The sequence below is a fragment of the Poecilia reticulata genome, unplaced genomic scaffold (genome assembly GCF_000633615.1).
Source record: "Poecilia reticulata strain Guanapo unplaced genomic scaffold, Guppy_female_1.0+MT scaffold_125, whole genome shotgun sequence".
In the NCBI taxonomy this organism is placed as follows: Eukaryota; Metazoa; Chordata; class Actinopteri; order Cyprinodontiformes; family Poeciliidae; genus Poecilia; species Poecilia reticulata.
The window spans coordinates 146,890-160,680 of NW_007615013.1; the positions used below are offsets into that span (position 1 = coordinate 146,890).

Below are 13,791 nucleotides of genomic sequence, written 5' to 3' on the forward strand. Positions count from 1 at the left end.
CCGCAGAGACAACAGGAGGCGTTTTTCTGGGAACCGAAGCCAACGTCTGGATGACCCACAGAGCTCCACAGAGCATCTTCACTCATAACCAAGCAGCAGAAACAGGAAGAAAAAAAAGACAAGCTGAAAATCCACACAGAAAAAAAAAAGCCCCCATTAAAATCCACCTGCAGCTGCTCTCTAATTGGACCTGGGTAGCCGACTCAAAAAGCCAACGTCTAGTTAAGGCGATATAATTGGCCGCTCTGCTTTAGGAAAGAATGAAATAAATCAGTCCCCCGTCTCGGGTCGGCCCCATCTCAACCGAATCCATTAGAGCAGATAATTGTTTTGGACGGAGCGCCGTTCGCTCGGCGTTGCCATAGCGGAGCGGAGCGGCTGGCTCTGCCGAGTCTCTGGACGCGGAACCGGAGCCGAGCTGATCGGGAATCAGAGGCTCTATTCTGTCTCTGCCTGCGTTTATCTGGAATCATGGCTGCGGTTTTCACTCTGTCCATCACAACGACGTTCAGACCAACAGACATCATCTGTTTTTATGGCTGCTGGCGTTTTATTACTGAAAACAGATTATTGTGCAACATTTCTGTCAAACATCTGAGGTTCAGTCTGAGGTCGTTTCATCTGTTGGTTTGTTTCTGCAGGTTTTAACTACAAACTAGCTCAGAAATCTGATTGGAAAAGCTAAATATGAGAAAGCAAAATGAAGGACAAGCTGAACAATATTACCCTCAATTTTCGTAGAGCAAACCTGAAATATTTTTTAAAAATTGCAGCTTGTGAGGATGAAACCCGAGATCAGAGATCAGGAATAACGGCGATGTTTCCTGTGTGTGTGAAACATGTCAGGCCTGAATGTTTATGGTTTTTAGCTTTTGGTTCCTCTATGAAAACTAAAGCTTCACTTTGAAATCCGTCTGCAGAAATTCAAATCAAAACTCAATGTTTTCTCATCTGTTTTTTCTTTGTGTGTTTTCAGCTGTTAGTTTGATGGAAACAGCAAAATTCAAAATATTCCTCAACTTTGCAAAACATTCTTACGTTTTCTTGAGGTAGTTTTTGTTTTTTTTGGAGATGGAGTTGGTTCACGTCGCGTTTCTGACCCGATGTTTCCACGGTTACGTTAAAATGACGTTTCTTTCTCATCAAGCTTCACCAGTAAAAGTTGACAGGATAGAAAACGACGTTCCTGAAAACCTCTCTCCATTTTCAACCAACATTTATTCAAATTATGCTTTGCAACATTTTAAGTTTTCTCAAAATTTGCCCAACAGTTGGATGGGAACAGTTTTTAAAACAAGCATCAGTTGTCCCATCTGGAGTCCCTCTGGGATCCGTACCAGGACCTGCTTGCTGCTGTTTTCACCATTTTGTAGAAACTGTGAAATGATCCATGCTGTGATTTCTCAATATGAAATTTATACAAAAGGTTCTGATGTTGTAGTTTAAACAGCAGGAAAACAACCAGAGCTGATTTTTGCTCTAATTATGTTTTTATTTCTCCTTTATTTTTGACCTTTTCATTTCTCTGCGCAGCTCTCTGGTTTGCCTCGTTGTTTTTAAAACGACGCGGTGGAGAAATTATAATCTGAGAGGTTAATACTGTGAAGCCTCCACTGTCTTATCAACTGGACAATAACTGTTATTTTAAGGCCCTTCATGAGAATCTGACGTGGTGAAATATGTCGATATTATTCCAAACATTCTCCAAAAAACAGTAAAATCTTTAGAATCTTAAAAATCAACTTCCATTTAGATTTTGCAGTTTTTTCTCACCTCCTCGTTACCTGCAGGCTGGATCTGCAGCATCCTAATATTCCCTCCATCATGTATTTGCTGTCCATGTGGCTTGCAGTTAATTTTTCATACTTCCATATTTGTGAATTATTTCCAGGTCACGCTGTGCACAAAGAATTTGGTGCAGAAAAGAGCCACTTAATGAAGACATTAAACTTATTGTGTGTCTCAACAGCTCATGTGGGCTATGGTGCATCATTAAGATAAATGACATATCACATCCTCTGCCAAAACCCGACACACACACACACACACACACACACACACACACCCGTCATGGAGCTTACGGTTGTGTTTTAGCAAGAGGACCATTTTCTGTTTACCCCTCTGGCTCTCCTTGTCTCATTCTCTCTTTATCTCTCCCTGCATCTCTGTCTCTCTTTCAGCACAAAATGGCAAATTGCTCCATTTCTCACTCACTCCTCTTTCCTCCACCGCTCATCCAGTCATCTGGTTATTAACTCCAAACACATTAAACCAACACGAGCTCCACCGATATTCCCTGGCCTCTCCTCGTCGGCATAAACACACACATATACACACCAGACCTGGGATTTTTACCAACAACAACGAGAAGCAGCTTCACATTGGACCCAATTAACGCTTTGGAACCAAACCGGAAAATCTGGGGGATTATTCAAAGCAACGAAGCTCAGTCCAAATCAACTCCCGCAGTTTATTAATTTTGGCTTCTAACTAAGCTAAACAGGCTTGGAGAGATCAGTTAAAGTTTGTGTTTTTGGAAGCGCAGCAGCGATCCGGATATTCCTGGGTTTTACGGAAACGACTGGCGTTTGCTGCAGGAATTTAGTTTTCCAGGCTCTCAGACACCAGATGACAAAATTAATAATGAGTGGAGGATTTAAACTGATCCACTGATAACCACTTAGTGGTTTGATGGGAAAACTGTAGTTTAGCCAAAGCTTTCAGTGGGAATTAAATCCTTTAATTAATCATTTATTTACTCCTCTTCATCCATGTTGGTCCAGATCTGATTTAAAGTTATACTTTGCAGTTTGGCTTCAATGAAGCGACAGAAAACAGACGATTTTCCTCAAATCCGTGACATTTATCCAAAAAAATGTAGCAGGGAATAAAAACTTCCTTATCCAGAAGTTCAGAGAAACATCTGGAAGCTCAGCATTAATGAGTTGAGGAGGAAAACTGAACTTTCTGTCAGCCGTTAGCAGCTGCTGTGAATTTGCTGACGGAGGGAAGAATTCAGTCGTTTTCTTTCGGTTTCAAACCGTTCCACTTTATTACACATACCGGTATTTATGGACAGATCTGGTTTGATCCGTTTTTATGAGCCAAATACCTTGGTTTGTACCAACATCTGGTAAGAATTTCGTGTCAAATTAAAATATATTTTCGTAGAGAAACATGTTTAACACTTTACCCGACGCGTTAGAGTGATTTCACACTGATGCAACTGGTGAAAACTTCAAATTTATAACAATTTTAACACATTTTCATGGAGTTTTGGCTCCACAAAAACATAACAGTGAAAACAGAAATCAGGCAATCATGACGTCGGTCAGGTCAGATCTTCCTGAAACCCAGTTTCATACAAACAAATGAATCCGTTAAGCGTCCAGCCAGATAAAACATGATTTTAATTCTACCAGGAGTTCATCCTGCAAGCTGAGCTAAAGTTTATTCTGGTTCTTCATTTCCTGACAGGTTTTTACTCCGTCATCCCATCCAAAACCTTCCAAAATGTACTTTTCATTTTTTATTTGTCACTTTCAATTTCCACGTATGCTTAGGAAAATGTGAATAAATGTAAAGCCATTATTATTAAAGCTAAAGGTGAAACAAAACCTGAGTTATTCAGAACCTCTCTGAACGTCTGTGCATCATCAGCATAAACCAGGACCGAGAACTGGACCCTGTGGAACTCCACTTCAAACTAATGTTACGTTTAGTGATGTGTTTCCTTCAGCTGTGTGTTTTTAATTATATTTAGCTTTAAACTTTCTCTCCTGTGCTCCATTTCTGACAAAAATATGGTTATGGTTTTGGATTTCCTGATTTGTAAATAAATTCTTGCATTAAAACTTGTTAAGTTTTAAACAAGTTTTTCTTTAGTGCTTCATTGGATGAGGTTTCAGGTTTGACTTTTCACACCTTAAAGCGACCAAAACGATTTAATACGAAGATTTACGGTGAATAATTTATAAGTTTGATTCTCCCAAAGCTTCAAATCAGAAGAAGCTTCACAAAAAATGTCAAAATAAAGAGAAAAACACAGAGAAACGTGTTGGAAAACAGGAGAAAACAACATTTTACAGCTTCAGGTATAAAAACGACAAGCGCATGGAGACACGTCTAAGTGATTTTTAAGGTTTGACACGATTATTTTCCTGGATGAAGCCTTCGCAGCGCCTGGAGAGATGTGAGCCGGCATTACAGAAACAATAACTCTTCCATTCACTCCAAATCTCTTGTTTATTAAGTTAGATTATATCAGATTAACTTCTGCTCACAGAATGGAATCAGAAAAGCAGCCCTGTCATTTTCAAATCCAGCACACAGCACTAATTTCCCAGAATTTAACGAGGATTTATTTTGTTTTCCCACGTTCCGGTCCAAGCGTCCTCAGAGAGAGTTTATCACGTTGTGTTCGTTTCATCCGTTTGCTGCTCAGGTTCCTTTCAGGAATGACAGAAAAGGCGACTAATGAGGATGCAGACAGAACCGACACTAACGAGCTCGCGCCGATCCGAGCTGCTGCTTTACCAGGAAACGGTCTGCGGGTCAGCGCGAGGGGAACCAGGAGGGCTCATTTGCCCCAAATGTTTTTTTCTCCGCCCAGCACTGTGGCTAAATTAAAGTAAACAGAGCGGAGCCGGAGAGGCCACAGTTGAAATGTCAGCAGAGAGGCGGCGGCAGATGAGGCTATGCGGCTGAGCTAACTAGCAGAAAGCAGCAGCAGAATAACAAGAGTCAATCAAAACGCTTCCTCTTAACGCCTTCACCTCTCGGCGCAGAGAAAGACGAGGCGCGCAGAGAGAGAGCGTCACTTTGAGCAGGAGAATGAAAAGCATGATAGGTGGCTGCACCCCGACGACGAGCGTCGCTCTCGACTCATCAGCCGTAAAAACAACTCATTTCAAGGATGCTGAGCGGGAGATTCGATGGAGCTGAAGGACGGGGAGGAAGAGGCTCAACCCGGGGAGCCGGAGCCGTCTGAAGGCCACAACAAACATCCAGGGAACACGACGAGCTGCACCGGCGTCAGCCCGACTGACTCAGAGGAGGGAGGAGGAGAGGGAGCGTCTTTTAGGAAACTACATCCAGGCTGAAAACATCTTCCCAGCCGGAGGCAGATCATCTGAGTTTTACTGGATCTGTGTTTCCATGAACCACAGAACCGCGGAGGAGGCGTTTCAGTCGGGTCCAAACACTTCCTGTGAGTCACATGATCAACAACCGGATGCTACTACTGCTGGAAACGCTGAAGAAGACGACAGGAAGCGGTGGGAGGACGGTGGTTTGGTTTGGTTTGTCGGCTCCATCAGAGGTCTCACAGCTTCACAGTTTAGAAAACGTTGATAAATTTCCCAAAATGTAGGCGGGGCTTGTCGCTCCAACGTCTCCTCTGATTGGCTGAATTATGATTATAACCGTCTACATCCGTCTCTGCTGAGTTTTAATGACTTATTGCATAAACAAACTTATTCTGGTGTGATTTTAATGTCACTTCTTGTTCAACAGAATCACTGGAGTTACGACATTTTGTTTTCCCGTCGGAAACGCAGCTGCTGGTGAAAACGAGTGAACCTGGACTGCAGATCATCTCTGAGGATCTGAACACCTGTCGGTCGGGTTGGATCACTTCTTACCGTCTCCCTCCTGCAGAACGTCGCGCTTCACAAGCACAGGAAGGAGGAATGGAGAAAATCTTACATCAGCGTCTTTAGGATTCCTGGGAGTTTTTCAAAGCAGGATTCGTTTTTCCCATTTTCTATTAGGACTGAAGGAAACTTCCCAAGGTAATCATGTGTGGGATTCTGGTGCTTAATATCTTTGCCTCATTTTAAAATATTTTTTCCCGTCTCATTTTTCGGTTTGTCTCTACGACTTGTGAGCATCTGACAGATAATTAGAAAACTCCTGAAACAGTTTGAGGCTAAAAAACGAGAAAATCAAATAAATAAACGATCTCTGGAGCCAATCATCAACGACTGATAAACGACAACAAAAAGTCCCAGAATTTATTTCTTGATTTCACATTTCAGAGCATCATAAACAGACTGACTGCCCCCTGAGCTACGGAGGGTGAAGAATGCCAAAAACTAACAAACATTTAATAAACCCTGGAATTATTCCCTCAATTTATCACAAATTAATTGCATTGAAAATGCAAAAGTTATTAATTAAATGCATAGTGTTATTTATTTATGTCGTGAATCCAGTGGGCGGGGCTTAAGTGAAGCTTTGCCCACATTAACCAATCAGATGTTAAATGAGACGAATATGAATTATATTCAGTTTCACCAGGAAACCATAAAACCATATGACTGATAACCATGGTAAAAAATTAATTTATCAATTATTTATAGCTTATTTTAACTACAACACGTATAAATAATTTTGTAATTATTCATTATTTATTAGAATGTGGCATATTTGGCCCTCCGTAGCCATTGACCCTTTTTCCCTTAATTTAAGTAGAAATCAAATTGGAAAAGAGTTTTAATTATTTTAAAGTCATTTCCAGCTTCATCTTTCACAAAGTGAGTGAAAAATCAAATCATTCATCAACCGTTCATAAGAATCATGTAAGAAATGAATCTCTGGATATTTAGCATGCAAATATATCCCTTACAAACTGATTGTGCAAAGAAAAAGCAAAGTTTAAAGACCTTCCATGAAGCAGCCCTGCAGCTCAGAGGTCACTAAATGGATCGAACACGAAGCGTTTTGAGGCGTTGAGTCAGAAATGGGAAGTAAAAGCTGCTCGTCTTCCTGATTAATCTGGTCTGCAGGCGTCACGTCTCTCCTCCTGTCAGTCTCCCCTCCCACTCCCCGTGTCTCATCACAAGTGTCATCAGCACCCACTCTGCTTGACGCGTGTTAATATGGCAACACCATTGTCTGCCCATTTGTTGCTGCCGTCTCTATTGTTTGCTCTCMCACTTGACGAATTCATCAAAGGAAAAGAGAGAGAAAGGGAATGGGAGGGAAAATAGCAGCAAATCACGCCGTTTTCGCACAATTGACTCTGCAAGTCTGTCAGGGTGCGTCTTTGTCTTCAAATGGTCCACAAAATATGAGCTGGCTTGTGTAATTTTGCACGTATATGATGTGTTCAGCCATTAACCATCCTGGAATTGGCTCTTAAACAGCAGCCACTGAGCATCCATGAAGTGAAAGTGGTTCTGCGTCACGTTTGGATGGAAACGCTGTTTTCCCTTCAGAACCAGCAGCAGCGTGTGTGTGTGTGTGTGTGTGTGTGTGTGTGTGTGTGTGTGTGTGTGTGTGTGTGTACCTTTGCTCTGTGGAGGGTTCTGGCTGCGGTCCCGGAGGATGTTGATCTGGTAAACGGCGCCGTACGGCTCAAACAGCTCCTTCAGCTCCTTCTCCGACCAGGAGCGCGGGATCTGACCCACAAACATCTTGATGGCGTCCGGGTCCGGCTGGTCCGAATGCTCCAGCGCCCCGTTCATCTTCCCGGCCGTGCCGTTGCTGTCGGACAAGCAAAGACACACAACGTCACGTCCCAGAATGCAACAGCAGGATCCTCCATGACGGCCATGACAAACAAAACACAAATAACGTTTCAATAGTTATCAATATCTGATCAGAAAGTTTGTGATTCTTCGTAACACTCAGTCGTTTCAAAGTCCCTGATTTGATGCTGATGTCTAATAAAGTTTTTTCTTATTTGTAAAACTGAGACCAAACAATATGCAAACAACTAAATTATGAGAAAGATCTCCAAAATTCAGCAGAAACACAAAACTACTAAAAGAAACAAATGATTTAAATGATCTGGGAGGAGAGATTAGATCTGGAAAAAACACCTTTTGCACCAGAAAAGTGTTTTTTTTCAGAGGAATCGCCGGTTACACATGAAGCAATTAAACAAAAAAGCCAAAGTTCCTGCAGGAATAAAACATTCGGGACCGTTGGCGGTCCTGGTGGTCAGAAAGACGGACTGCAGAACCAGAAGCTTGGTTTCAGTTTCGCTAACGGATCCTTTCAGCCCCATCAGAGTCGCCCACATCGCTGCAGGTCAGACAGAAAGAGTTAGAAAAATTACCTGCAGAGACGTTAAATAACGGCACCGAAGCCGATCTGAACAGCTTCAGACTCCCACACGGCCAAAACGGAGAAAGTCTTCAGGACGAAGGTTTCCTACACTGAACCTTGGAGATCGTTTGTTCTCAGCAAACTCAGAAAAAGCCAAATATCTCAGATCAGGAGAACAAATCCAACAGTTTCATTCGGAGTGAAAAGCCTCTTCACACCATGACAGGGACAGAACCAAACTAATAAAACTCTCGGGTTCCTTCGCGGCTCCACACTGCCGGGCGAGGCGGCTTTCAATTCCGCTTTTACTGCCCGATATCCCTGAAGCCGGCAATTTCTACACACACTGGCCTGACGTCAGCAAACTGACGCTTCGCTCCGAAGCTAAACGTGATTTCTGGCGGTGCAGCGACGGATCCGCAGCCGGTGACTCCAGTTTCATTCCTCCGTTTTCCAACCCGCCAACGAAGCAGCGATATAAACCTTCAGTTTCTTCTGCTGCTTGTCCATAAAAAGAGACGAACCACAGAGAGAAGTGGTTCATGAATGCACTCACAGGCCACTTTAATAGGTACACACATTAATGCAAACCATAAATCAGCCAATCACGTGGCAGCAGCAAGGCGTGTAGAAGTGCTGAAGTTGGTTTGTTTTAGTATTTCACAACCAGCCGACCTGCTGGTGGATGAGCCACAGCAGCAGGACACTCTCACTTCCTGTCAGCTGCAAACAGGAAACCCAGGCTAGACGCCGACCAGAACCAAACATTTCACTAAAGAACTTGGTGGAAACTACGGATCGACTCTTATCCTGGATTAGCTTAGCAGAGTTTCTGCTCCAATCTCTGACAACCAGAGCGAACCCGTCTGTTCAGGACGTCCAGCAGGATGACGGACTTAAAACGACAAACGACGGCGAAAGGGAATTTTTTGCGTCACCAGTTTGACGTTTGACATGAATGAATTTCTCTGGTCACTTGCTTAGAGGAGGCTAAACTTCGCCTACAGGCTCAGATCCTGTTCCTGGACACAGCAGCAGGTTTCATGGTCCCCACTGACAGTAGATATTGATCCAGTAGAGCAGAGTTTGGTTTTACATCAGTGATCTGTAGATGTTGTGTCAATACGGACTGAAACCTCTGGGGAACCGACACAAACCGAAGGTTTAAGAAATGGAGTCCAACCAAATGCAACGTTTTCAAATTGCACACCTGAGCTGTCAGGTCGTAAAGGTTTAAACCTCTGGTTCTCCTACCAGAGTATGTTCTGGTTCTGGGCTGTGCAGGTGACGACCGCAGGGCTTCATGGTGGACAGACGAGGGTTTGGGTGCAGCAGATTCCTCCGTCAGATTCACTCCAGCTGCATTTCCACATCAGGGATGCAAACAAATTTGAGGTGAAGTGCTTTCACCCTTCTCCAGTCCACACTAACAACACTCATCTTCACAATACACTCTGGTCGGACCGTGCGTCTGGAATGCTAACGCGAGCCGGTTCCCTTTGTTCAGATGGGTAAAGACGGAGAAAGAGTGTCGGTACGGAGGCCTGATGGGCTGCAGACGGCAGCAGGAGAGACGCAAATGGCTGCAAACACACAGAAACACACAGCCATCAAAGTCTGTGGTCTGTTTAAAATGGCAACCAACCAATTTGATGAAACCAAGTCAATAGCCGTGTTGCTTTATTGCTCTACTTTCCCTTTTGTTATTCTGGGCATTAGAGAGGAATTGCATTATCTTAAGAGGGAAAAGCAAAGCCAAATCCCAGGCTTGGTCCGCTGACAACACTAATGCCACATTATAAAGCTTAGCAGGAGTAACAGAGTGAGAGTGAAGGAAGAAAAGCAAAGAGAGATAAAGAAAGACTGGGTGGGAAGGAAAGAAAAACACATCCAGACCTTTGAACGCGGGCCATCCATCTTTTGCAGAAAGAGCCGAGGCGCTCGGCAGAAACGCCCCATTCCTTAAACGACCTAAAGGACATGTCAAATAAAAACGCCAGGGCCGGCCGGGGAGGGGAGTCAACGAGCCAAACCCGCGCTAACAGTCCTCAGGGCAATAACCGCTACCCACTAAGCTGCCCGATAAATCGTACAGGCCGCGGCGCGGAGGGAGCCCCCGGGATGTGGCTGAGAGGGAAGGAGAGAAGGGAGGAAGGAAGGAAAGAGGAAGGGAAGGAACGAAATGTCGCTGCGTCCCGATCAGAAGCCGATGTTCCCAAAAGACGACGCCGGCGGTCGCCGAGTTCAGAGCATCATCCCTTCACCCTCTGACACACACAGCTGATGCTTCAGGGAGACAATCCCTCTTTGTTGGCTGTTTGTGAGGCTCGCAGGGGCCGAGCGAGTCCGAGGGGCCACAACACAATAGCCAGTGTCAGAGGAGCGCCTTCCTCGTCCAGGACACTGGACAACATTCACTCTGCCTGCGAACGCAATAAATAGCTTCACGCCGGAAGCCGTACGAATGCTCACAGAGCCATCTTGTCTAGATTGCACGCTCCATCTTCTCCCGAGGTGGTTGGAGGAGGCGACTCTTCCTAACTATGAAGGAATGAGCGCCCCTGTGGCCAGGAATGACAAGGTGTTATTGCAGGAGCTTTACTGTGCGACTGCATGTTTGCGGAAATGTGTGAAGCTCAGCAGGAGAGTGTCCTGGGGCTCGGATTAAGTCGTTGAGTGGATCCACTGCTGCCACGGCTTCTCCATCACCCTCCCTTTTTCCCTCCTCTTCCCTACTTTTCTATCTCTCCCTCTCAATTTGAGCCAATTGTCTGCCTTAATGGCTTAAGTATTGCTTCCATCACTCCAGCCTCCCTGCAGCATCGGGGCCACGGCTGAGGGCTGATCCACACTCAGAGTGTGCTCGGTCACACTGTAAGGAAAGTGCCTGGATGGGTCTTTGAAGCAGCTGCTGAGGGCTGTTATTCCCACATCTGACGCATCAAACAGCAGCTTGTTCAGCCGAGCTGAAGCTGCTCTCTATTGACCAGGAAACCTTTTGTTCCAGCTACAATCCTCAGCAGTTTGTACAGTGAGGCGCCTTCAGACTCACCAGTCATCTGTGACTTTATTGGACCGGATTAGCAGGAGGCTGAAAAATGTCCTGTGACGTCATGAATCAACGGAGAAACATAACCAAGACGTTCACATTCATATCAGCCTGAATCTCTCTGGAAAGTCAGTTTAAAAGAAATTAAACCTTCACGATTAAAGTGTTGGGCTGCACAGTGGCGCAGTTGGTAGAGCTGTTGCCTTGCAGCAAGAAGGTTCTGGGTTCGATTCCCGGTCTTTCTGCATGGAGTCTCCATGTTCTCCCTGTGCATGGTGGGTTTTCTCCAGGTTCTCCGGTTTCCTCCCACAGTCCAAAAACATGACATGATTATATAAAATATTGCTGAAATGCTAACTGACACGCTACTGGCTGCTCAGTCCTTTTCCTTGGTGCTGATTGGCTGAATCCCCAGAATGAGGAAGACTGTAGGTGTTAGCTTCTGTGCTAGCGCTAACACTGAGCGCATTAACCCTAAGGTCTAAATGGCCGTTCCGGCGCGCAGTCTTTCTCTTCTCAGTGCGTCAGAGCTCGCTACGAAGCCATGCAGCGACCGCTAGCTAAACTACTACTAACACTACACACACCACAAACTCTAAATAACATACTTACTGTATAAAAAACCTAACGAAACACTCTTAGTAAAATCCACAGCATCAATTCTTCCTAGTCTCTTGCCGTATCCAAATCCCCCCCACACCCCCTCGCTTGTCCCCACGTGTCTCCGTTCTACCTAGCAACAGACCGTCAACACATTTTCATTGGTTGTGTCGAAATGTGGTACAGTTAGACCCCCACACAGTAAGGCGGAAATGATCGATCATATTCCTGGCTTTATTTTCAAGTAAATAACCACAAAACCAATATAAAAACACCACTTTTATAAAGTTTGAAGTCCGTGCTGTCCACCAGAGGTGAAATGAACACTCGGTATGCCGTCTGTGTTATTACGAAGCCTTATAAATGTGTCACATGCTTGCCCGCTCCAATAAGGCATATTAATGTATGTTTGAACTATTAGTCCTCAATGACTGGATTTATTTCACAATTCTCTCAAGGCTGCAGTTATCTCTGTTTATATCGTATCATACGTCAGGTTTTCCTTCCACTTAACTTTCCGTTAATACACTTAGACAATGTGAACAGCTGGATTTTCAGTAATCACCTTTTGTAGTTTAACCTGTTTTGTTGATAAAGATGTTTTTCCATTTTATTGTCAGCCATAATTGTCAAAATTAACATATTAAATGTATAATTTCAAGCTGGATTCCTGAAATAAATGTTCACAAACGGAATAATCACTGGTTTCGTCTGAATTTCCACTCTGGTTCAACATCGAACTCGGACTTTGTTGAGACGAACAGATCTGAGCCGATTTAAATCTGGATCCTACAAACCGCCAGCAGCTGCATGAGGAGCGAGGCGGAAAAGCGAGAAGTCCTGACTAAAAGACAAATCCCTTAAGTTACACATGCTGCTGTTCCTGCACACGTCAAACTATTTGAAGCTGCAGCTTTTTGACTCAAACAAAACAGTTTTAATATGTAAAAAGCCTCGTTAAGCCTTGTAATATGTAAAAAGTTGTTGTTTTTAATCTAGTCTTATTTTGTAAATATTTGATGTACTTCCTGGAATTGGAAAACTGCACAAATTATCCAAATATGTGCAAATATTACAAACTCCAGTTCTTATTTACTTAATCTGTAAGCGCTAGTTGCCAGGGCTCCATATTTATCTCCACGCTGAAAGCACAAAATGTCTCCCAGTGGATATTTACAGCTCAGGAGACGAGAAAAAGAAACATGCAGAACTTATGGCGTTTTCCAAGAACTGTCCTGCAATAACCTTCATGTAAAAATAAACCTTCATGTTGCCTAGGAGTGAATTTGGAGCCGACATAAACCAAACAGAAAAAGAAAGTGTGGCAGCAACAAGCTGCAGAGAGCGTTTACCAGCTGCGATCCCCTCTGCTGGCCTGGTTCACAGCTGGAGTCCGAAAGGCAGCAGGACAGAAATGTGCAACATCCGCCAGCGGGGAAGAGACGGAGGCAGGTAAAAGCGTGCAGATGAGCCGGGGCGAGGAGTGAGCACAGCTCAGAGCTCAGCGGCGTGCGGCGCCCCTCAGAAAGCGGCACACGTGCGTTTACACGGATCCCGCATGCGTTCACGCACGAGCTGCAGTTCAGGCTGGCTGCGCTGATCCCCCGCCGCTTCTTCCTTCTGTTTCTGCTCGAAAGCACACATCCTCTCCGACTTCCTTAGCCCTGCAACTGCAGCACGCTCAGACACACGGCGCCTCATGCACCGACACGCGGCTCGGCGGGTCGGCGGCAGGGCCGGGGCGCCGCAGAGCGCCGCGTGTCGGCAGCATGTCGGGGGTGAGTAACGGGCCAACAGGGAATCTAACCTTGTTGACAAGCAGAGTGAGAAACGTCAGCCCCCCCCCTCTGGAGGCACAGCGACCAAGGTCAGCTGCAAACACCTCAACACACCTCTGGTCACTGATATGCCGTCACACAGAGAGACACAGGGTGATTCACTTCGATTCACCCAGATTCACCCAGATTTACCCAGATTCACCCCGATTCTCCCTACTTTACCCCGATTCATCCAGAAACACCCTGATTCACCCCGATTCACCCCGATTCACCTCGATTCACCCCGATTCACCCTGATTTACCCCGATT

At 44.8% G+C, this 13,791-nt stretch overlaps 1 protein-coding gene across 23 annotated transcripts in view; it reads right to left on the reverse strand.

The window, feature by feature from the left end:
• The window catches only part of celf2 (cugbp, Elav-like family member 2), a 291,608-nt gene that overhangs the window by 77,604 nt on the left and 200,213 nt on the right, over positions 1–13,791 (reverse strand). For 22 of the 23 annotated variants that reach the window (XM_017302941.1, XM_017302948.1, XM_008401608.2 and 19 more), the window contains one exon: positions 7,292–7,488. In XM_017302941.1, the coding sequence (XP_017158430.1) occupies positions 7,292–7,488 (197 nt within the window). Of the gene's footprint in view, positions 1–7,291; positions 7,489–13,056; positions 13,402–13,791 lie in introns of those variants that run through there. The other variant, XM_008401612.2, reaches the window with a different exon arrangement.